The 23987-nt window shown below is 38.3% G+C and overlaps 1 protein-coding gene across 1 annotated transcript in view; it reads left to right on the forward strand.

The window, feature by feature from the left end:
• Window positions 1-3720, forward strand: part of DAB2IP (DAB2 interacting protein) — a 307237-nt gene extending 303517 nt beyond the window's left edge. The window contains exon 17 of the mRNA XM_074292964.1: window positions 249-3720. Coding sequence (XP_074149065.1) covers window positions 249-258 — 10 coding nt within the window. The 3' untranslated portion in view covers window positions 259-3720. The remainder of the gene's footprint in view (window positions 1-248) is intronic.
• The last annotated feature ends 20267 nt before the right edge of the window (window positions 3721-23987 follow it).

Here is a 23987-nt window from a genome sequence, read left to right on the forward strand (position 1 = left end):
AGTGGGTCTCCAAGCCCCAGCAAAACAGGATTTGTTTTAATGTTCTGTGTGAAGTGCATAATGGATTTCCTGGAGAGAGTCCAAGTGAGTCCCAGAGAGTGTTTCTCTGCCATTAAGAGGTTCTTATAGGGAGTATGTGAGCCATGAGCTAACTGGAGAGGAGAAATAATTAATGATGTAAATAATAATCATAGTACCAGGGAGGCCCAGGAGAAGATTGGTAATTGTAATTTTTTTTCCTTTCACAGTATGCATTAGAAACAAAATCCGCTCGTTTTCTGGAATACAGGCCCTTTAAATTGAGCGCACGCACTACATGGGAATTAAGAGCCCTGAAGGATGTTAAACATGATCACCCAACAGGAACAGCAGCAAGGAGCCGGCAGGCCCCCCCGTGCACACAGCCCGCTGGCCAGTCTGGACTGTGCTCTTTCTCCTGCTCCCCACCCCGTCCCGGACCCGGGGGACCCACACGTCTAGGGCCAGGGCTGGCTTTTCTGGTTTTTACTTTATTTGTGTGTTGTGGTTCAAAGTTAGGACCTTCTGGTGCTGTCCCCTTCCATTCTGTGTCAGTCAGAGAAGGTCTAGTCAGGAAAGCTCTTTGGAGGCAGGATTGGAAAGACATCGTTGGCCCATGGTCTGGGCAGTCTCATTTAAAGGGTCTATCAATGAAAGGGTGGGGATGGAGCACCAAGTCCTGCCTGTAGCCTGAGCCAAGTTGCCAGTGCCAACTCAGTGCCATCAGGATCCAGACTACAGACCTTGCCATACCCCTACAGAAGATGGTCCTAGAAACCGGTCAGAGAGAAGGTGAAAAACCTCAACTTCCTTCTCTCCCCACCCCCACTTAATTTTTTCTAAGACCTTAATTATTCCAGTTAGGACTGTCATGCTGGATCCCTGGAAATCTCTGTTCTTTTTCCCTCCCCCGCTGCACATGCCTTTTGCTCAGTTGATTTCCCTATTCCTGGCATGGCCAGACCACCACTCCCCTTTCCTAAATCAGGATTCAGGTGGTGGATGGGGAGCAGAGAGAGCAGGCTGGGAGTATTCTCTCCACTGGCTGGAGCAGCCAGCTTTGGAGAAGGGCTGAAACAAAGACAAAGCATCCTTCAGGAAGGCCACTGAAAATCCATGCAGCAGGAAGGTTAGGAATAACAGGGTACTTTTGACCATTAGGGGCAGAAACTGCCATTTCCAAACTCCTCCGAGACTCAAGTTCACCAAGAGATTTCTGCTAAATTGGTGGCTTGGGGAAGGAACAGATCCTGGCAGGGGGATGTTTCCATGAAACTGATTTAATTCCATTTCATTTTTTGGTCAGAGCCAGAGACACTCACTTTGGGATGGATGATAATCTGGCTAGAAGATGAGGGGGATCAGAAATAAGGCATTAGGGATAGAAATGGGCTTCCCCATTCCCTACCTAACTTCCCAAGAAATTCTGTGTGGGGAGGAGGCTCTCCAACATGAGAGTGGTCTTTATGGGAGAGATTCAGCCCTGTGTGGAGAGGGGTGTTGCTGAATGAATTGGAAGTTGAATAGTATCTTCTCCCTCATCCTTGCCCTTCACTGCCTCTTTACCCCCTTCATCCTACAGGGGGACCTCACTTCTGTCTAAGGGGTCTCAGGCCACTAAATTAGGCTCTATCAGCATATTTGAGAGCCATGCCAGATGAGGAGAACTTGGACATCTTTAGACTAAGGTGTCTTTGTTTTTAATTTCTTGCCCATCGTATTTACTTACCAAATACAAACTGATCCTCCATACCCATATTTATAAACTTTCCATTTCCTTTTTTCATTTTGTTTTCAAAAGAGAAAAGGTTTCTCTCTCTCTCCCTTCTCCTACCCCCCCCCCACAAGTTTCTGTTTCTGAAATGTGTGTCTCATAGCAATACTGGGGACCAAGTCCCCACAGCCAGGGAGAAAGTCAACAAGGGACCGAAGACCACTATATATAACATTTGTCACCTGCTCGCTCATTCTCATGCTCTCTTCGGCGAGAGCCTTATCTGGTGCAAAAACTGTAAAGTGTACAGACTGTCCACCGATTTTTATCTTACTGCAAGTCTGACAACTTTTTGTAAATGTTCTCTCGGTGTTTGATTGTAATGTAATTATTTCACTATCAGCTGTATATAGTGATTCGCGCCTGGTGCTGCCTCACAGACAGGATTGGGCAGCTGCTTGTAGAATGACTTGGAGTTTTATTTTTTGTTTTCTCTCATTAAAAAAAAAAAAAAAAAGGAAAAAAAAACAGAGTTGAGGAGAAGTAGGAGGGTTGGGATTTTTTTTAAATTTGAGTTGATTAGAGACAGCTGTGGTATACTGGGAATGCCAGATTTAGAATCAAGAAACTTGGGTTTGAACCCAACTCTGCCCCTTGACTAGCTGTGTGACTTTGAGAAAGTCAGTTTTCTTCTCAACGCCTCAGCTTCTTCATCGGTAAAATGAAGAGTTTGGAAGAGATGACCTCTCAGGTCCCAGCACTGAATTTCTAGGATTGGTAATTTGTGGGCTTAGTACAAAAAGATTTTCCCAAGATTATCAGAATCTTGCTGATAATAGAATCTAGCTTTTTTTTTTTTTTTAATTTTTTTTTTTTTTAATTTGGTTCCAGGAGAGTTTAACTGGGGGAATAGGCTCAATCTGCTCTGTGAAGGGCCATACTTTTGCCTTTTCAGGATAAGGCACCCGTCTGAGTGGCTGACACGTAACATCGACAATCACAGCCACAAGCCCCATCCACACCTGAGGGTTTCCTAGGAGTTTTAGGATTGCCAAGGCTGGTCTAAGTAAGTCCTCGACCCAAAGAGCTCCTAGTCATTCTTCCTCCCAGAGATCAGCTGGTTTGTGCTAGCTTTGGGTGGGGCTGAAGGAAGCCAAATGGAACTGAACCTCACCAGGGAAATCATCCTCTTCTTCCAGACCTGTTGGATGCTGCTCTTCCCCCATGAATCATCAGTGTCCTTTATGAACAGTCTTAGGGCCATGACAGAGGCTAGCAACACACCTGACCAAAAACTATCTCCAAGGAACCAAATACCTCCAGTATGAGAGGGCAGGAGAGCCTAGAATGGTCTCTCCCACCCACTATGGTAGAGCTGAAGAAATGGTCCCTGCCTGGGGGAGCTATTGGGCCCGGCAGCTGCAAACTCCCCCCAACCCCTACCAGTGGTTTTTCCAGAGCTCAGAAGAACAGACTCCCTGGAGACGCTGCTGTTGATAAGCCAAAAATAAATGAGAAATAGTTGAATTTCCCAAGGTCATTTGAAGCGGAGATGGGCTTAATTTTTCTGCTCAGAGTTAACTGCCTAATTTCTTGTAAATGACCAACCTTTCTCCAACTTCTCAGAAGATAGGTGAAGGTGTCACCCTACACAACCCCGAATTCCCACAGAGCATCTCGCCGACTCCTAAGATATACCTCTTTCCCTTCCTCTGTCTATTTGCTGAAGCCCAGCCTCACTCTGTTTTCTAGAGACTCTTATAAAGAAAACTGAAAACAGGCTCACCTCCATTTTGTAAGTATGTGAAAAGGGAAAAAAGTTTAAAAAAGTAAAAAGTTGAACTGTTGCCTGGAGTTTCTCCAGGCTCGACTTTTAAACTATGTAATAATGTACAGAGAAAGGTGTTGGTGTTCAGAAATTCCATGTGGCTGTGCAATTTATGTACATTTACAATTAGAAATATTAAAGATTTATTTAGCTATTTTAAGCCAAACTCTCAAGTCCATTGGATGAACTCCCTCCCTTCTCTCCTCCCCTGGTCTCTCTGTCTCTCTGTCTCTCTCTCTCTTTCTCTGCCTCTGTCTCTCTAGTGACAAGAAGCAAATAACTTTCCTCCTTTACACTTCAGTTTCCCCTTCTACAAAATGATGGTGTTGATGTGTTGTGGAGAAGGGGAGAAGTATCAAATTAGGAGTTGGGTGACTTGGGTGCAAATTCTAGTTCTACTACTTGTGCAACCTTGGGGAAGTCCATTATCTCTCTGGGCCTCAGTTTATTCATCTGTAAAATGAGGAACTTGAATTAGACCAGATCTTCTGGGTCCTTTCTATGTCTAAATCTAAACTTATGACCTATATTAATCTCAAGAGTCCTAACTTAGTCTAAACCCTAGGACGATTTCTTATATGCCAAAATTTTTCCTCCCCCATGGCTTTAATGAAGTCAAGACTCAAGAGTTCAGCCAACTTCATGTTTTGACAAACACCTCCACTATTAGCCTTTCCATTATACTGAAAAGGTCATCCAAGATTTATTTATTTACCTTTTGTCTTATGGGTTCTGAATTAAACATAGATGCAGTATCTGAAATTGGAAGTGATCATAGAGACCATTTAATCCTCACACTACATTATAGTAGAGTAAAATGGGATTCAGAAAGAAGCAAACTTACCAAGGTCATTCATGCAGTGACCAGCTATATTGAGCTTTGTATCCAGGATTAGGTTCAAAATCCAAATCTCTTCCTATGCTTGCACTGCTATGAGGGATCACTGAATTTAAAAGTTGCTGCAGAGAGAAGACCAGCGCTGGGATTTGGATGTGTGGAAGAGTCATGGGTGAGGAATGGAATGGAGGGCTTCTGGCTAAGTGGGTAGGCTTAAGAAAGGGAGAGTGGGTGCTAGCAAGGTTTCTCTTTCTAACCCAATAAATATCAAGAGCCCATTTGCAGTGCCCTGTACTAAGCACAGGAGATACAAAGACAAAAAGAAAATAATCCTTGACCTCAAGAAGCTTACACTGTATTGATGAAATGCAACCTGTAAGCAGGAGGTTGAACACTAACTACTGAGGAGATAAGAAAAATAGTACATGAGCTGAACCTTAAAGAAAGCAAGAGATTTTAATAGGGAGCAGATGTGGCAGGAGAGAATTTGGGTATGGGGGATAGATGCTACAATGGCACAGATGCTGGGCATTGAGTGCTGAGGTTCAGGAACAGTAAACCAGCCAATCTGGAGCATAGCACCATATGCAAGGACCTTTTGCTGTTATTAGAAGGCCTTTAATTGAAGGCTTCAGGGGCCCCTGAGGAATTGCTTGCTGCCACTTCTGAGTTGGGGCATTGATGTTTCTAAGCCTCCTATGTAAAAAACTTGAGTTCACAAAACAGATTCCCTCCCCTGGGGGTTATTCCCTGAACAAAAGGATGCATCACTTTGGAGAAAGGCAACCAGGATCATTTTGAATGCCCAGGTGCACTTAAGTGTTTGCAGATTTGTTACCAAGAGAGGGACTCAAAAGCTCACAGGTAGATACTGCTCCCTATCAAAGCAACAAATACTAGAAATCTGTTATGCTCCTCTTCCCCCAATTAGTATCAGAAACGGTAGGTTTCTGAAACACTACATTATACCCCCAGCCCTCCAGAGTAGTGAAACAAGGGCCAGCCAGACCCAAAAGGAAATAGGAAATTAGGTAGGGACAGAATTTGAACACATTTTTTTTTTTTATTTCAAGCTCAGCATTCTATCACAGTTCTTTATTTTAATACACATTGCTTTATGAATCATGTTGGGGAAAAAAATCAGAGCAAAAGAGAAAAAAACATGGGAAGGATTAAAAAAAATAGTGAATGTAGCACGTGCTGATTTACATTCAGTCTCAGTTCTTTTTCTGGATGCAGATGACATTTTCTGTCCAAAGTGTATTGAGATTGTTTTGGATCACTGAACCACTGTGAAGAACCAACTCTTTCAAAGTTGATCATCACACGTTCTTGCTGTATAAAGAATTCCTGGTTCTGCTTGTTGGCTTAGCATCAGTTCGTATAAATTTTTCCAAGCCTTTCTAAAATCAGCTTGTTCATCATTTTTATAGAACAATAATGTCCCATAACATTCATATACCACAACTTATTCAGCCATTCCCCAACTGATGGGCATCCACTCATTTTCCAATTCTTTGCTACGACAAAAAGAGCTGCTACAAACATTTTTGCACAGGTGGGTCCTTCTCCCTCCTTTGTGGTTTCCTTGGGATACAGACCCAGCAATGGCATTGTTTATCCACCTCATCGCTCTATCAATCATATAACCTCCCTCTCCTGATCTTTTCCAAAAGGACTTTATCAAGTAATTAAGATCTAGATAAACTATGTATGACATTCTTCTGACTTGGCTGTCTAGTATCCTTGTCCAAAAAAGGAAACAAAGTTTTTGAAATGTTTGATACACATGTATCCCCAAAGTCTTACTGAAGTTCTAAACTTTAACTGTGAAGTTATGAGTTTTTCCTTCATTTTCTAAAAGAACCATGATATTAGAGAGGTGACGCCACGCCATGCAAATGAGTTGGATTTAAGTGAGGGTGGACGATGCAAAGTCACCAGCTTCCAGAGTCATCTGAGTCCAGGATAGATTGAGAAATGGCCCTAGACGAAGCTTCCCTCCAAAGAAAATATATGAAAACATATTCGTCTTCCTTCTTTGCAGAGGTGAGGGGCTTTGCCTGTGGAATATTATAGCTAATGTCAAACTTTTTTTAGATCTGAAAGACCCTAGGAGATCATCTAACTTTACAGATGAAAAAATTGGGACCCAATTAAGTGTCTTGCCCAAGATCTTCCAGGTAATAAATGTCAGGCAGGATTTGAATTTGAACCCATTTCTTCTGACTTCAGAGATGGTGGTCTTCTCCCATGAAGTGGTGCCTTTTATTATATGTTGGTTAATTTCCCTTTCTTTTTTAAATTTGTCATTGTTTGTTATAAGGGATAGCTCTCTGGGAGGGGAAAGAGGAAAGGATACATTGGGAAATGTAGTTGATATAAAAACAAAGTACAGGGTATTCCAAAAGTTTTAAGTGTAATTTTAAACCATTAAAGTTTAAAATTTAACTAACACTTTTGGAGTACTATGTGTATCAATCAACATTAATTTTTTTAAAAAAATACAGATTAAAAAAATAACAGCTCGTAGCAGACTAACATTGTTTACCTTTTTTTTTGGACAAGACACTAGACTGGTAAACCAGAGGAATGTCTGACATATTGTTTATCTAGATCTTAGTAAATCACTTGATAAAATCACTTAGGAACTTTTTGGAAAAGATTAGGAGATGTAGGTTAGATCAGGGTTTCTTAAACTTTTTCCACTTAAAAACTCTTTTTACCCAAGAAATTTTTACGTAACTCCTTATATATAAAGTAGGTATACAAATCAAATATTTACTGATACTGTGTGACCCCCACATTTAGTTATGCAACTCCTTATGGCGTCACAAACACAATTTAAGAAGCTTTGGTGATGGAAATACAATTAGGTGGATAAGTTGTGGATAGAACGCTAGACTTGAAATCAGAAAGTGCTACATTCAAATCTTGCCCCTGATTCCTTAATAATTATGTGCAAATCATGTGACTTCTATGTCCCTTGAGCAATTCCCTAGGAATTATTCAGTTTTTCACAGATGTTTACCATCTCAACTGGTGTGTGAATTTCCTACACTCTCAAAATTATGTATTTTCCTCATATTTGTATCACTCTGGAATAGCCCTCAAATGGAGTAACTTGTGGATCTCTTTTTAATTATTTTTAACAATTACTTCATTAAAGGCATAGATGACATGATTGTCAAATTTGATGAAGACACAAAACTGGGAGGGATAACTAACACAAAGGATCAAAGAGTTAGGTTTTTTTTTAAGCATTTTGACAGACTAGGACAATAAATTAAATCTAATAAAATGAAGTGTAATAATGGAAAGAGAAACTTGTGCACAAAGTACAAAATGGCAGAGGCATAGTTAGTAGTTTTTCTGAAAAAAGGACTGAGGAAATTCAAGTCTGAGATTTCCCTTCATTCCTGTAAGGTTCGTTATCCATTCATTTTAGTCATGTTCTTCATGACCTCATTTAGGGTCATTTCTTGGAAAAGATGCTAGAGAGATTTGCCATTTTCTTCTCCAGCTCATTTTATGAGTGAGGAACTGAGGCAAATTGGGTTGTGACCTGCCTAAAATCACACAGCTCTGAAGCCAGATTTGAATTCATGAAGATGAGTCTTTCTGAATCCAAATCAATGTGTGTCTGTGTTTGTGTGTGTGTGTGTGTGTGTGTGTGTGTGTGTGTGTGTGTGTGTGTGTGTGTGTGTGTTATATTTTATACACTGGGCCACCTAGCTATGCCATAAGGTTAGGAAAGAAAAAAAAGGAAAATAACAATTGTTGGAGGGGTTGTTGAAGGACAGATGTACTAAGGCACAGTTGGTGGATCTGTGTGTAATCCAGCTTTTGGAAAACAACAGAGAACTATAATCAAAAGGTCATCAAACTCTGCATCCTCTTTGACCCAGCAAGAAGAAGTCAAAGAAGAAAAAGGCCCATTTGTACAGAAAATATTTATTAAAGCACCTTTTGTTGTAGCAAAGAATCAGAAATACAGTGTGTCCCCACCAATAAGGGAATTATGGCATATGAATGTAATGGAATATTATCATGAGAAATGGCAAAAGAAATGAATTCAGGAAAAGCTAGAAGACTTATGTGAACTAACATATTAAATGAATAGAACCCAAAGAGGAATTTGTGCAATATCTACAATAGTGTAAAGGAAAATTATAATTAATGCAATGATCAATCACAACTCCAGAAGACTGATATTAAACATTTTTTCCACTTCTTGGCAGAAAGGTAATAAACTAGAAGTGCAAAATGAGTCATGCATTTTCAATAAATGGTTTTATTTTGTATAAGTTTGCTATAAGGTAGAGTTTTTTGTGGGATGAAAATTGTGGGGAGAAATTGTGGGGGAATGAGCGGTAGTAATAGTGATACTAAAAAAAAGATTGGTGAATTAAAAAAAAATACACCAAAGGGAGCAGAAGAAAATTCACAAGGGGGTACAGACAAAGCAGGGCAGCATTGAAACTATGTTAAAATTCAAAATACATTTTAAAAACAACTGAACATAGTGGAGTTTTATGGTTTCATATGAAGTTCTCTTTTTTGTTTATATTTGGAAATGTTCCTCAAATTCATAATAATGAAAAGGAAAAAAAAATGAGGGTGGGGGGGGTGGGGGGTTGGTCACTGGACTTCAAGTTCTCTGGGAGTCAGTAGTGTGATTTTGCAGCCAAAAAACCTAATGCTATTCTAGACAGCACTGAGAGTAGTGGGTTCAGACTAAGGAAGTCAACAGTCCTGATATTCCCTGAAATGTCAGTCTCAGACACCATGTATTTAGGAGGGACATTGTTATACTGGAGAGTGTCCTGAGGAGGAGGATGAAGACATGAAAGGTCTCAAATTCATGTCAAATGAGGGTTGTCAAAGGAAATGTAACATTTAGCTTGGAGAAATTTTAGAGGAGATATGATAGCTATCTTTAAGAATCTGGCAGACTGTCATATGGAAGAAATTTGTTCTACACAGCCCCAAAGGGCAGAGCCAGGAGCAGTGGGTTGCAAATGGGGCAAATTTAGGCTTGATATCTGGAAAAAATTTGTAACACGTCTGGTTGTCCAAAAGCAGTTCAAAAACAAACGGAGGTGTTTGAGCAAAGGTGGATACCCGCTTGGAAGCAGAGGGAAGTCTAAATTAGATATAGGTTGGATGAGATGGCCTGAGTCCTCATCCAACTAGGAGAGTCTTTGAGTCTGTGAAGATGACAAGCTGAATTACCGGCCTCCCCAGGAGTCATCAGGCAGCAAGGTTGCAGTCATTTTCTCTTAGAAGGATATGACTAAAATCAAGCTGTGAGAAGAGGAACTTTCAAAGGTAATTCATTCTGCTTCAGACTCTTCTTATAAGAACATCGATGGCTAGAAACTAAGGTGACCCAGAACTCAGTCATATTCCCTCTCTGGACCTCAGTGTCCTTATCTGTGACAGGAACAAACTTGTGCTGATGGAAGACAATAGAATAAATAGAAAGGCTTTATAAGAGAGAAGTTAAAGACTTTAAGAGTACCGGAAAAATTGTATTTGACTGCTATATCAGAGAATTGAATAGGAAAAATGGGGAAAATATATTTTTTTCAAATACACAGACATTCACAACAATTGGTCGTATTCTAAGAGATAGAAGTTATTAATGAATTCAGAAAATGAAAAAATTTAAATTCAAAATTATAGATTCAAAAGCAGCAATAAATATAGTTTTAAAAAAGATATTTGCATATGTGGAGACTAAAATGACGTTGAACATTTCTTTGGCTAAAGATGAGAGAATCAGTAATTATAGGAAATCTCAGGATATAAACAAAGCATGCCAAAACTTGTGGGATGTAGCCAAAGCAAAACTACTGGACAAATTTATAGTCCAGAGCCTTATATCAACAAAAGAGAAAATTAACAATTTGAGTTTGTATCTGAAGAAAATAGAAAATAAACAAATATAACTAAAAGCAAGGACCAAACAAGACATTTTCATTAAACAGGAGAAATCCATAAAATAGAAATTAAAAAGAAATAAACTGATCAACAAAAGCTATTTTAAAAAGCCAATAAAACTTATAAGCTATCAGCAAATTTAGTTTAAAGAAAGAGAAAAATCCAGATCATACTGACTGCAGATGAAATATGGAAAAATTAGAAATTCTTACACATAGCTAATAATAGCTAACATTTATATAGTTCCTACTCTGTACCAGGCATTGTACTAGTTCTTTATAATTATCTCATTTCATTTTCACAACAGTGGATGGGAGTAGATATTATACAGATAAGAAAACTGAGGCAAACAGGAAAGTTGCTCAAGATTACCCAATTAGTAAGTGTTTGAGGCCCAATTCAAACTCACACCTTCAGGACATTAGGCTTAGCACTTTATCTACAGCATCACCTAGCTGCCCCACTATGCAAATAATTGAGATTATTAAAGAAATGGATAAATATTAACAGAGATTTTTAAAAATACATAAATTACCATAGACACCCCTCATATAAAAGAGGATAGAGTTTCTTCCAGTTTATCATAGACTAAGAGCTTAGTCCAACCCCCTCCATTTTACCTAACGAGGGAACTAAGACCCGTAAAAGTTAAGTGACCCACTGCATAGGTCACATAGGTAAGAAGGATGTGGCAGAGCTGGTATTTGAAACCAGATGTTCTGACTCCAAATTCTGTGCTCTTTTCAGTGAAAAGAGATAAGCTCAATAAATAAACCTCTCATTTAAGGGAGTCCTAGTGGACCTGCTGGTTTCACAAGTGCATTCTGAAAAACATTTAAGGAATCTATGATCATAAGATCACTGGAAAGGACCTTAGAGACCAACTAGAGCAAACTCCTCATTTTATTTTATTTTTCTTGTTAACACAAGTTTATTTCCTCACCACCATCATCCCTACCTTATTCAAAAAAGAAAAGAAAAACTAAATCTTTGTAACATATTCATAGTCAAACAAAACAGGTTCTGACATTGCCATATCCAAAATTAAAAGTCTCATGCATCATCACATTTCTGTTAGCAGGCAGATTGCCCGTTTCATCCACCACTGGTTCTCTGGAATAGTCATTCAACTTCCTCATTTTACAGATGAGGAAACTGAGGCCTATAAAGTAGATAAACTTCTCAGAGTGACCACATCCTAACTAATTATTCCTATAAGACAAATGCAATTCTACTCAAATCTGGGGAGGGAGAGAAGAGACAGAGAGATAGAGAGAGAGGGAGACAGGGAGAGAGGAAAGAAGGGAGAAGGGAGGGAGGGAGAGAAAAAAGGACAGAAGGAGAAAGGGAAGAAGCGGGGGAGGGGGAAGAGAAAGAGGGAGACAGAGAAATATAGGCCAATATCATTAATGAATATCAAGGCAAAGTAATGAAACACTGGAAATAGAATAAAACAATATATCAAAAATATTCATTATGATTTATACCAGAATAGAAATGTGGCTCACCATTAGGAATATTATCAGTGGAATAAATTATACTTTGAAGTTTTGATAGATTCATGATCTCATCATATTAATAATCCCACCAGAGGTATACATACCATGTACTACTATTATAAAACTCTTAGATGTAAAACTCATGGTGGCTAGAGTGCCAGCTGGAGCCAGGAGGACTCATCTTCCTGTGTTCAAATCTAGCCTCAGACATTTACTAACTGTGAGATCCTGAGAAAGTCACTTAATCCTGTTTCCCTCAGTTCCCTCATCTGTAAAATGAGCTGGAGAAGGAAATGGCAAAGCACTCCAGCATCTCTGCCAAGAAAACCCCCACTAGGACCATAAAGAGTCAGATGTGACTGAACAGTAGAATTCACAGGATATCTTTCCATTGTTTTCCATTTTTGTATACATCCCCTTCTCTCCATTTACATGACCACTTTTCTAATTTAGGCCCTTATTTTTTGTATGGGCAGTCACAATAATCTTCAAATTGGTCTTCCTGCCTTGTCCTTTCACATTCAGATTCCTGGTAGCTGTTCCACACAGTTATCAAAGTATCAACTTTTCATCAACTCAAAATCAAATCAAAGCTATCAAATTTTCCGAAAGTACAACTCTACTTAATAAATTCTAGTGGATTCCAGTTACCTCCAGGACCAAATAGACACATTTGTTTGGCATTTGCAGCTCTTCATAACTTGGCACATCTCTGGTTTACTTTAACTCAGTTTAAGTGCCTCCTTATTTGGAAAGCTTTTCTTCTCAGTACTACTACTCCCTACAGTGCCTCCCCCAAGTCTGTTCTTTCTGTACCTGTATGAACCTATTTATATACATCTCCCTTCTCCCCCATTAGAATGTAAGCTCCTTCAAGGCAGAGACTATTTTTTTCTTATATGTCTACAGCACTAAGCAAAGATTCTGGCATAAAATAAGCACCTAAAGGCTTTTTTGATTCATTGATCTATTCTCTTAGATCTTTTCATGTTACATAGAAGTTAATGCTACTTGTGGACCATCTGTTTTTTTTTGGGGGGGTGGGGTTAAAATTGCATTGTGACCCACCTCTGTCTCCTTTCTTTTTCCCCACCTTTTTAAGGAAAGCCTTTATGCCATTTTCCTTGCACACTTTCCTTACAATACTAGTAATATTTTACAATTCATCCATATTTCCCTTATGCCTTTTATTGTCCTTTGGGTGAATCACAATTATAATTCTTTGGGGACTATTACACTACATGACTTGTGGTCCTACAAAATCTGCAGTAAATTATTCATGTTAAAGAAGATAAGCTTTTATTTCAGGGAGAAGCTTTAAGTTAATGAAGATATTGAATAACTCCCCAAATATAATTCAGCCCATTTTCATTCTATTGAATTCTAAACCCAGTTCATTGTTCATCCATCCTTCTAATTCAAGATATATTCATTGATGGATCTGCTCTATAGATGGTGCATCTCATTGCATATCATAGTCTAAATAACAAGCATTCTTCATCTGTTTGTTTCTTCCTTTCTGCATCTTTTGAGTCATTATGGATCTCATTTAAGAGATTCTATAATATTTTGGGACTAAATGCAATGTGAAGAATATCATCCACAAATAAGATCAGCTGGAAGATTTTACCATCTTATGAAAATCCATCTTGCACTTGGACCTTGTTTTGGTCATCCTCTATGATATGGACAAATATCTTTGTCAAATGCCTCCCTGTTTCATGTGCCACTGGATATTAATCATCAGAATGTTATCAAAAATTATCTGTACTGTTATGTCTTTCCAAGAATCATGTATGTTTTGACATCTTCATGGAAAACACCTTGTTGGAATAGAGCCTTTAAGGCAGCATTTTGCTCTACTGAATTAAATGTTGTTTATAGTCAACAAGTAATAAGCATGTTGTGATCTTGTATTCTCTCCAAATTTCAGTCAAGTGTGAGACTCTGAAAATGTGCTCTACTGCAAGAACATGATTTGCAAAAATCTGACTATTTAGCTTTCATATGTTCATCAACAAATGCCCTAGTGTCATGGAAGTATCAGTCAATCAATCAACAAGCACTTATTAAGTGCTTAGTATGAACTAAATACTGTAGTAAGCACTGGAGATTCAAAAAGCAAAATAAAAACCCATTGCTGTCTCTAGGAGTTTACATTCCAATGAGAGAGATACCATTTTAGAGAGGGAAGAGAGGATGGAAGGGAAAAGTTGTGTGTGTAGATTATTCTTATAAAAATTTTATACAAATAAAAAATAGGACTGGATTATTAGTAATTAATACTTCTTGGTCACATTTTAATGGTAATAAAGTCTCAGTTTTTGCCAAGTATTTGGCATATTACCTTCTTTCAGGTTTATTGAAAACCAAACTCTCAAAGCTCTCAAAATGGCATTATCTTCAGTTGTCTATGCTGAATTTAGTTCAACTGTTCTTTCTATTGGGTTTTCTGGAGTTTCATTTTTACTTCCTTGATGATATTTCAAGGACTTTCATATAGGTTCAAACTGATGAACATTAGAATTTATTATTGAATTAATTATAGATTTTTTTCCTCATTTCTTTGTCTATTCATTGCCCTTCTCCTAGATTCATCCTTAAAATCTCTTGTAATGCTCCACCTTAGACCTCAATCCAAGTTTTCTGTAAGTTCGTTTCTCCTCACATTTTTGTTCTTTTATGAGATGGGGTTACTTTGGCTAACATATCTTGTTTTGGCAAGAAGATCAAATATTTGCTGTCTGGGAGATCAGTAGTCACTTTTGGTCTTAGGGCTATTGATTTACCTTGGTTAAACTTCCTAAGGAAATGGTGGTAGTCTATATTGATATATATTCTTTTATCTATTTCCCTTTTTCAACATCAACAGCATATTTAAACAGGTCAGATTAGAACTGCTTCAATTATATTTCATACCTTCTTTTAATTTTTATTCTTTCCTCAAATTGGATATTGATTTAAATTTTTGCTCTCAGAAGTCTATGATTTGACTATTTAAGGAAGTTAGTTCTGACTTTGATAACCAGGCATCTTCCTTATGTTAAAATATAAACCATTGCATTTTAATGAAATTATTGGTGTTTAACATGTCTGGTGCTGCCCAAAGGACTGATATAGTGTACCCTCTATCTTCTCACTTCTTCTGTGGCTGGTGACTGAATGCCACACTGGAGAAGTCTGGTCCCTACTGAAAGAATTTAAGGTTTCTTCTTTCACTCTTTGGTTCTTTATGTCTCCCTCCTCCACCCCACACCCCATTCGTACCCAAGCATTCCAGGAAAAAAAAATAAAGTGTAGGTTGTGGCTAATGTCTACAATTTCCCCAAAGGAAGATATAGAAAGGAGCATTGAAAAACAGGTTTAGGACAACTATTTGTTTCCTCCATATAAAAGAAATACTAAAGACAATAGGCTTTCACAAGTACATATTAACAAGAACCTACAGCAAGCTGGAGCAATAGAGTTATATTCTCCTGGGAGGCTAATACTCAAAGCATCAAGACATGATATAGTTTGTGAGGCTGCTGAATAGATTTTTAAATTTCAACTCTACGATGTCCAAACAATTCCCTCCAGCCTGTGTTTTCTGACAGGCAAGGGCAGAGGCTGAATTGCTATTCCTATTAGTGGTTGTCCTATCCGGTGCAAAAACTCTTCCTTGACACTAGTCACTTGTGACCAGGAGATCCCAGAGCTCCAATCTCAAGAAATCTTCCATTCCTAGACACATCCATTTTGGCATAGCCCTTCTTTCACCCACAGTCAGAGAAACACAAGACAAAAGGGGGAAGCAGAGGCCTAGGATCTTGCTCACCTCTTGAGCCCCAGCTCCAGCTGCCATTCGGAAGCAATCGCCACCTTCCCTCCCTCCTCCCACATCCTTATTCTCCTTTGAGAAGTCTGGTTGTCACACAGGAGAGTTGAAAGAGGAGAGTAAAATGAAAGCTGTTTCTAGTTTAAATTTCATGCAATCTCTCCTTTGCTGCCTTCACTGGGCTAAGGGACCAATAAATCGATTGCCGTCTCATTCTAAAGCCCCAGAGGTCTTGAGAACCGAGCCAACACACGCGGTCAGCTGAAAGCAAGCATGATAACTGAGATGTAATCTCCATTACAAAATGCATATAAAGTAACACAAGGTAACATGAAGGGGATGGCATTGGCAAATGGGGAGACCAAGAAAAGCCTCTTAGGAACCATGTTTTCCCACATATTTTGCACATGTGGGAAAGTCACTGGATATCATAGTATCATTGTTGAGTCTTTTTCAGGTGTGTCTGACTCTTGGTTACTCCATTTGGGGTCTTTTTGGCAAAGATACTAGAGTAGTTTGCCATTTCCTTCTCTGGGTCATTTTACAGATGAGGAAGAATGGGTTAAGTGACTTGCCCAGGGTCACACAGTGAGTGTCTGAGGCCAGATTTGAACTCAGGAAGATGAACTTGACAGACACTATCATTTAGCTGCCCAGATATTATCATACACATTGCTTAAACTTGAAGGATCTTATCCATTCTGTGACAAATGTTCTTCCCTCTTCATTCTTGGTAACAGTTATTGGTGCATAAGCTGCCATTGTCTTTGTGATGGTCATTTGTATGACCTAGAACTCCGAAATGTGAGATAACCAAGTATCTCATTAATCAGTGGGACTGCATTGCCTTTGACTGTATAGTAAAAGCAACTCTTTATTTTCCATTTTGAGAGAGCTGGTGAGCCTTTCTTACATTTGCTACAACTTCCTTGTGTTTTCTGGTTTCATTTATAACAAGGATGTCAAAAGATTGTTGTGATTCAGTTCCTCCACTACTATTTCTACCCGCTGGTTCCCGGGCAGTCAGATTTAGAGCACCAACAATTATGTTAATGTTTAAACTTTGTCTAATCCTTTGATTCTCACCCCCTCCCTCCCACCCGCTCCACACACACACACACACACACACACACACACACACACACACACACACACACCCTGACTCCTCCACCGCTATCACTAATGGAAGAAGGCATGAGGTGGAAAACCATTTTGTCTTGCTTTGTTTCACGGGCAGCAACTAACAAAGTACTCATCATAAAGTGGCCGGCCGACTAGGGCTCAGTCCCTTCAGATGAACGATTTGGTCCTTAGAAAGTAGAATCAGACTATTGCTGATCAATGCTTTTCCAGTGTAGTAGAAATTGTCCAAAGTTGAACTTTGTTGCCATAGACATGAGACCCTAAAGTGATCTCTAGAGCAAGACAAATAGGACTGTGTGGTATTATGATATTAATTGATACCAGTTATTACAATAGAAAAAACAGATGATTATGATTGTTTCAAAATATAAAGGAAAGAGGATTTAATTCTGATCTGCTGGACTAATCCCAGAGGATGAGGGCAGATGTGGTAACCAAGTGTTAAAGTAGGGACACCTCTGTTTCTGTCAGAAGAGCGAATGGGATTAGATGAATTGAAAGTGGGCTACGCTTCTGGAGGCTTTAAAACCCCACAGAGAGGTAGCCAGCAGTTGAGCTTTCCTTACTTTCTCTTGACATCCTGGGGGATACTAATGGAACATTTGTTCTACCCAATTCCTGCTCTCCCTTACCATGTGATCAACTATTCTTACCATCAAATTCAGCAGAACAATTACACTTAGCTCTTACTTGACAGACCCAATTGTGCTTCTATAAAGGAGGTAGAGCTGGCACGAAAGAGAACAGATGGGAAAAGTAGCCCAAATGGACTGAGTGCACATAGAAAAATTTCTATAGTTTGGGTGATAAAATCGTGAGGGCATTGAGAAGGGAAGGATGCCAAAGGCATAGAGGGGGAAAAAGCAAAAGTTATTAGTGCTCCAAAAAAGTAGCCAAAGGAATATCATCTACTGACCTTCTTTCTCAGCTCTTCAAAACTTATGAGATTCATCTACACGTGAACTAAGGGCATCTTCAATAAAGGTATTAATAGGGATAAGGGAATAGGCAGACTTTTGCACAGACAAAGAATCTCAAGAGAAATTAAAAAGAAAAAAGAGGAAGTATGATTTGCATCACCAGATCTCAACTTACTCTGAAAAAGGACAAGTATCAAAATATCTGGTATTATATAAAAACAGAGTAGATAATCCAGAATTACAACCAAAGAAAGATATGACAGATTAGAATCTGATAAATCTAGGATCACAAAAACAAACAAACAAACTGGGGAATGAATTCCTTATTCAGTAAAAACTTCTGGGGAAATTGAATAGCTATATAAGGAAAAATAGGATTAAAATAATCTTTTACAATAAATTGTAAGAGGATTGCAATGAATTAAGAAATCTTAAATAAAGAACAGAACTTCTTGAGTTCATTGAGAATAACAAATATTTTATTTTTTTCTTTGTATTTTCAGTGGCCAGCATGGTACCTGACATAGGTTAGACATTTTTCAATACTTGTTAAATTAAGTTGTGAACCTATCACAGATAAGAGAAGAAGAAAATTCTTAGCCATTCAACAAAAAATAGATGGATTCTATCTTGTAAAAATAAAGGAATTTTGCATTAAGCAATGCATTCAGAATAAAACAGAAACAAATTGTTGAGGAATATCTGATAAAAGACCTGATGTCCAAAACTGGCTAAGAATGACACAAGTAAGATCCATTCTGCAATATCTTTGGACCAAAATTAGTGAACAAATAGGAGTAGAGATTCTTACACAATATAAAAGTATTTTAAAAGTGTTCAAGTCCAACATTAATCAGAGAAAGATAAACTAAAATAATGTATGTCCATTAAAAAAGGAGTTGAGGCAGAAGAGGCACATATGCATTTGATAGAGCACTGCATTAATATAAACATTTTGAAAAGCAATATAGTACACCAAAAAGATCAAAGAAAGGGGAAAGGACCCATATGTTCAAAAATATTTAGACTAATTCTTTTTGTAGTAAGAACTAGAAACTAAGGGAATGCCTCTCTCTTGGGGAATGATCAAACTATGGTACATGAATATATAATTCTATTGTACTATGAGAAATGATGAAAGGGATGGTTTTAATGAAACCTGAGAAGACTTGTATGAACTGATGCAGCATGAAATAAACCAAACCAGAACAATGTATACAATAATGACATTGTAAGAAAAACCAACTTTAAAAGTCATTAGAGCTCTAATCTAAAGAATGACTAATTATAATTTCAGAGGACTGATTATGAAGCATGCTATCCATCTCTTGACAGAGGGGTGATGGACTCAGGTATAGAATAATTGATCTAAATATCTGTCTGTGTATCTGCCTGTCTAAAATGTATACGAATGATCAATGTAGAATTTTTTTGTTTGTTTTTTGAATATAAATTTTTGTTATATGACTTGTTTTTTTTCTTTTCTTTTCTTCTTTGGAGGGAGAGTGAGAGAAAATTAATTGAAAATTGTTCATTAAAAACAGAAATAAAAGCAATACAACACATTAAAATTATAAAACTGCTATAGCTTACCTTTTCTATGGGCAAGAGAGGGACAGATGGAAGGGAGAAGATTTTAAAAATAAAAAATAAATGTAAAAAAACAGACATTACAAATTTTTGTTTAATTTTAAAATTTAAAAAAACTGCTTGCAACTTTTTGTATGACTATCAGACTAATTCCTAACAATGATACTGATAGAGAAAAAGTTGTGTTTATAGAAAGCATTACAAGCAGTATTACTCATAACAGCAAAAAAAGAAAAAAAAAATTAGGTACACCTCCTTGTACCTATGATTGGGAAATGGCTGAATTAATTATGGTATAATGAATATGATGGAAATTACAAGAAATTATAAATGTCAAAAATGCTCTAAAATGAGATTTTTCATGAATTGATTAGTCAATGAAGAAAACCAAAAACTATATACTCACTAAACTATAGAAATTAATATTACAATGATAAAGAAGATGATGATGATATAAAAATCCAGCAACAAAATCCAGACAAATGAATAGAAAATCCAAAGGGAAAATAGAAATAAATGGGATATTTTTATTACCATTTTATTGTTAAGGTCAGTGTTGTATAGTGGGTAATGTTCTGCATTTGGGATTCTGGAAACAAATTCTTCTCCCTCAGACACTTACTAAATGAGCAATTCTGAACCAATGACCTCATCTTTATGTGTTTCCTGCATGTCTTTAAGTCTTAGCTATCTAGATGGATGCAATTATTTTCTTTCATAAAAGTTAATATAAATTTTTAATTTTTATAAAATAACCAAAGTTTACAGTTTTGTTGATTGGATAACTGATAAATCTGTTGTGGTTACTGAAAAATGAGTCTTTATCTGGGACTTTAATTACAAGCTTCCATTAGGGTTTCATGAAGGTCATGGACCTGGATTATTGCCAATCCATTCACTCATCAAAGCAGATAAGTGATTAAATGTAAGAAGCTGATTTAATTGGATAAGGCTATTTCCTATAGAACCATTTCTTTATACTGGGCCTATGAAAAGAAATAGGGAAGACAGAGACAGAATGGGACAGTTGGAGAGACAGATAACCTTAGCAGAGCAAAGAACAGACCTAGAAATGTGTGTGCGAAGTAAAGTCTCACTCTGCCCCTCTTTAGGAAGGTCAGGGACAGAGGCCCTTTGTAACCCCAAGACCTTACACCAATGTGTCCCACAAAGGCATAGTGGGGCCTCTCAAGCATAGTCCCAGGAGAAAATGAAGCCGCATTGACTCAACCCCCTCCATGATGAGTAAGATTCCCAGACCCGAGTCTAGGATCCGGCCAGGGAGAATCAATCGAATAACTTCTTAGCTAGAGAACTGGCAGCCCTGAAAGGGGAATCACACGGTGGGAGCTTCTGAGCCTCAGCCTCTGGAGTTAGTAAGCCAGGTGTTTTAGGATGGAGGACCTGGAGGGTGGGCTCCAGAACTGACAGAGGAACAAGGAATAGAGCTACAATACTGGGCAAAACAAAGAGCTGGACTTCGCCCGGCACAGTCACTTCGAGTTATGGGTGGTGTAGTCTAACTTCATTTCCTTCTGTCCTTACTCCAAGGCAAACTATCTCAAAACTGAACCTCTGGGGCGAAAGGGAGACTCACTGAAGGGCTTTCCTTCCAAGGAGAGGGTATTTGCTGTAAGTCTGGAAGCTTGTATATAAGTAGGACTCCCTAGAAAGGAGATGAAAGCCATCATGTGGACAATTTATTACCCATTATGAGTCGTTTTATGGAACCTTGCATTTTCTCTGCAGTGAGATAAAGCCTGTCCTTTAGCTGATATGTCTTCTTATCCCGAGGTGATCTGGCCTCCCAGTTCATCCACCTCCATTAGCACTCTGCCTTAGCCACACACAGGGACAGTCATGCCCTCACTCCCATGATCCAAACTCTGAACTTTCACTCTGTCATTATAACCTCCTATTTTCAGCCTCATTCCTCCTAAAACTATTTTTATTTCTAGCATGATTTCTACTTCCTTTGCTCTGGCCCTGATGAGGAAACTCCAAAACTCTTCTCTTTGGACTCTGCCTCAGGGACTCTGCCCCACCCCAAGCACAGTTTCCTCCTTATCTAAAAACCCATTGAATTCTATTCAAATTCTAACCCTGGCTGAAGCTCAAACCAGAAGCCAACTTGGGGCACCACCTGTGAGCCTCTTCAGATTATCAAAAGCCCCCCTATTATAAAAAGGACTAAACTGGAGTCCACTCTTTGCAGAAGTCCCAAACATGGCATCCTTATGCCGGCCATGTCAAGGATTTCTGCCCACCGTACCTGTACTTCCGGTGCCTTTTATCTCTACCCTCAACTTTACTAACTAAACTTTACTTCCAAACCCTGCAATAAACCTCTTTTATCCATCTAGGTTTTGGGTCTATAAATTCCTTTACAGGGGACTCTTGCACCGCTACTAGACCTCATTTAACTCTGTATCTTTGCACCGAATCCAAAGAGGTTGCAGGGGAGCTCCATTTGACTCTCCGTAGTCCGAATCTGCCACTAGACCTCAATTAACCCTAATTTCATTTAAGTACTCCTTACCTAGTTCTCATCAGCCCCACTTCCTCCTCCTCATTGTTTTATGCCTATCATTATCCAGGTTAATCATATTCTATTAATTATTAAAACCCCTTGCTTAATACAAAGCATTGGTTTTCCCAACCATCTTCTTCTAATGATACCCCTGGAGAAAGGCATGCGACAGAACCAATCGGGTTCCTCACAAATATATATTATCTAATATCACCTGGGTTTTTTTCACTGCTGTACTGTAAAATTTTTTATTCTTCCCTGATTGATTTTCACCTTCACCAAAGTGGCTGTTCCAAACCTCCTTCTCCCTCCCCATTTGCCCCGATCTCTCTCAGCAGATGACCTTCTATTCTATTTTGTTGGGAAAAACTAAGAATATCATGAGCTTCCCTTTCTCTTTTATTCCATTCCCAAATCTCTCCCTCTCTCTCCCCCCCCTCTCTCTTTCTCTCTCTCTCTCTCTCTCTCTCTCTCTCTCTCTCTCTCTCTCTCTCTCTCTCTCTCTCTCTCTCTCTCTCTCAAGATTCTCTCTCCTCTCTCCTTCTCTTTCTACAGTCCTTGGTTATAGAAGTCAAAGTGGCTTCCTTCTTCCCAATTCCATTTGTATTATTGGGGCAACTAGGTGGCACAGTGGATAAAGCAGAATTAGAAAGATTCAACTTCCTGAGGCTTCAAATCCAGCCTCAGATACTAGCAATGTGACCCCTGGGCAAGTGATTTCATACTGCTCTTTGGCCTCAGTTTCCTGATCTCTAAAACAAGTTGAAGAAGGGAATGATAAATCGCTTCGGTATCTTTGCCAAGAAAAGTCCAAATGTGGTCATAAAAGAGTTGGACGTGACTGAACAATAGCACAATTTGTTAAGTAGACTCCCTCTGTGTCACTTCTGGAAACCTGCTTTATTGATTATCTTTACTCTTCAATTTCTCCTTATTTTGTGCCACCTCTGCTGCCTGAAAACATACTGTTTTTTCCTGTTCTTAAAAAACAAACAAGGAAGCATCCAAATAAACAAACAAATCCTTCATTTGATTCATCCATCCCCTCAGCAATAATCCTGTCTATTTATCCTTTTCACTGCCAAATTCTAGAAATGCTATTTCTACTTTCTTATCTCCCACGCACTTCTCAGCTTCTTGCAATCTGACTTCCAATCCTACCACTGAGTGCTGAGGATCAGCTACTTTTTATACCCTATTCTTTTGCCTCAGTGTTCTCCCTCAAACAGGATTCAAATATCTGAACTGCAGGATAAAATACAAGGATAATGGGTTCTTGGCCAGAAACGGGCTGTACCTAAAAAGAACTGATTTAAAATATTCCTTAAAAATGCACCAAAAGGACTTTAAACTGAAAAGGAAGGGGAAAAAAGAAAACTATTTCTGTGTATCTACCAAACAACTTACCTTAACCAGTGGCTACAGGAAGAAGAGTAGCAGAGGAGAGTTTTGAGATTCACAGTAAACAACTTTTTTTTTTTTTTAAAGAGATTATTAAAAATGGCCTCAGATTCCTAGATATCATTTGCACATCTAAGGGCAATAATCAATGTGAACTAGCATTTATGTAGCACTTTAAGGTTTGCAAAGAGATATTATCTCATCTTATCCTCATGACAGTGGTAGATAATATTATTTCCATCCATTTTATAGATGAAGATACTAAGGCAAATAGAAGTAGGGTCACATAGCTAGTTAATATATGAGGCTTAATTTGAACTCAGGTTTGTCCTATTCACTGTATCACCTAGAGGTGGAATACAAAGGGAAATTTGACTATAAATATTACTCTAAGACTTGTTAGGTTGTAACCTATGGCTGGAATATGATTTTGGAAGGCTATAACTTATTCAAAAGATACAAGAACAAGGGAATGGTAGGGAAATACTGTATATTTGGAAGATATATTCATATGAGAAAATCTGGGAAATAGGGGGAAACATTTGGATAAAGCTTAATGTAGTCAAATTAAAAAATATATATATTCAAACTTAATGATTACCTACTCAAAGAAGAATTTCCTTTGGAAAATATGGTTCAAATATATCTATTTTCTTGGTCTTCAAAGATTTGGGTAAAAAGGTCTCAGAAGATAAATACAGAAAATACAGAAAACACATGAGAGATACTATTTTTTTTCCTCA

This window comes from Sminthopsis crassicaudata, chromosome 2, assembly GCF_048593235.1.
Source record: "Sminthopsis crassicaudata isolate SCR6 chromosome 2, ASM4859323v1, whole genome shotgun sequence".
NCBI lineage: Eukaryota > Metazoa > Chordata > Mammalia > Dasyuromorphia > Dasyuridae > Sminthopsis > Sminthopsis crassicaudata.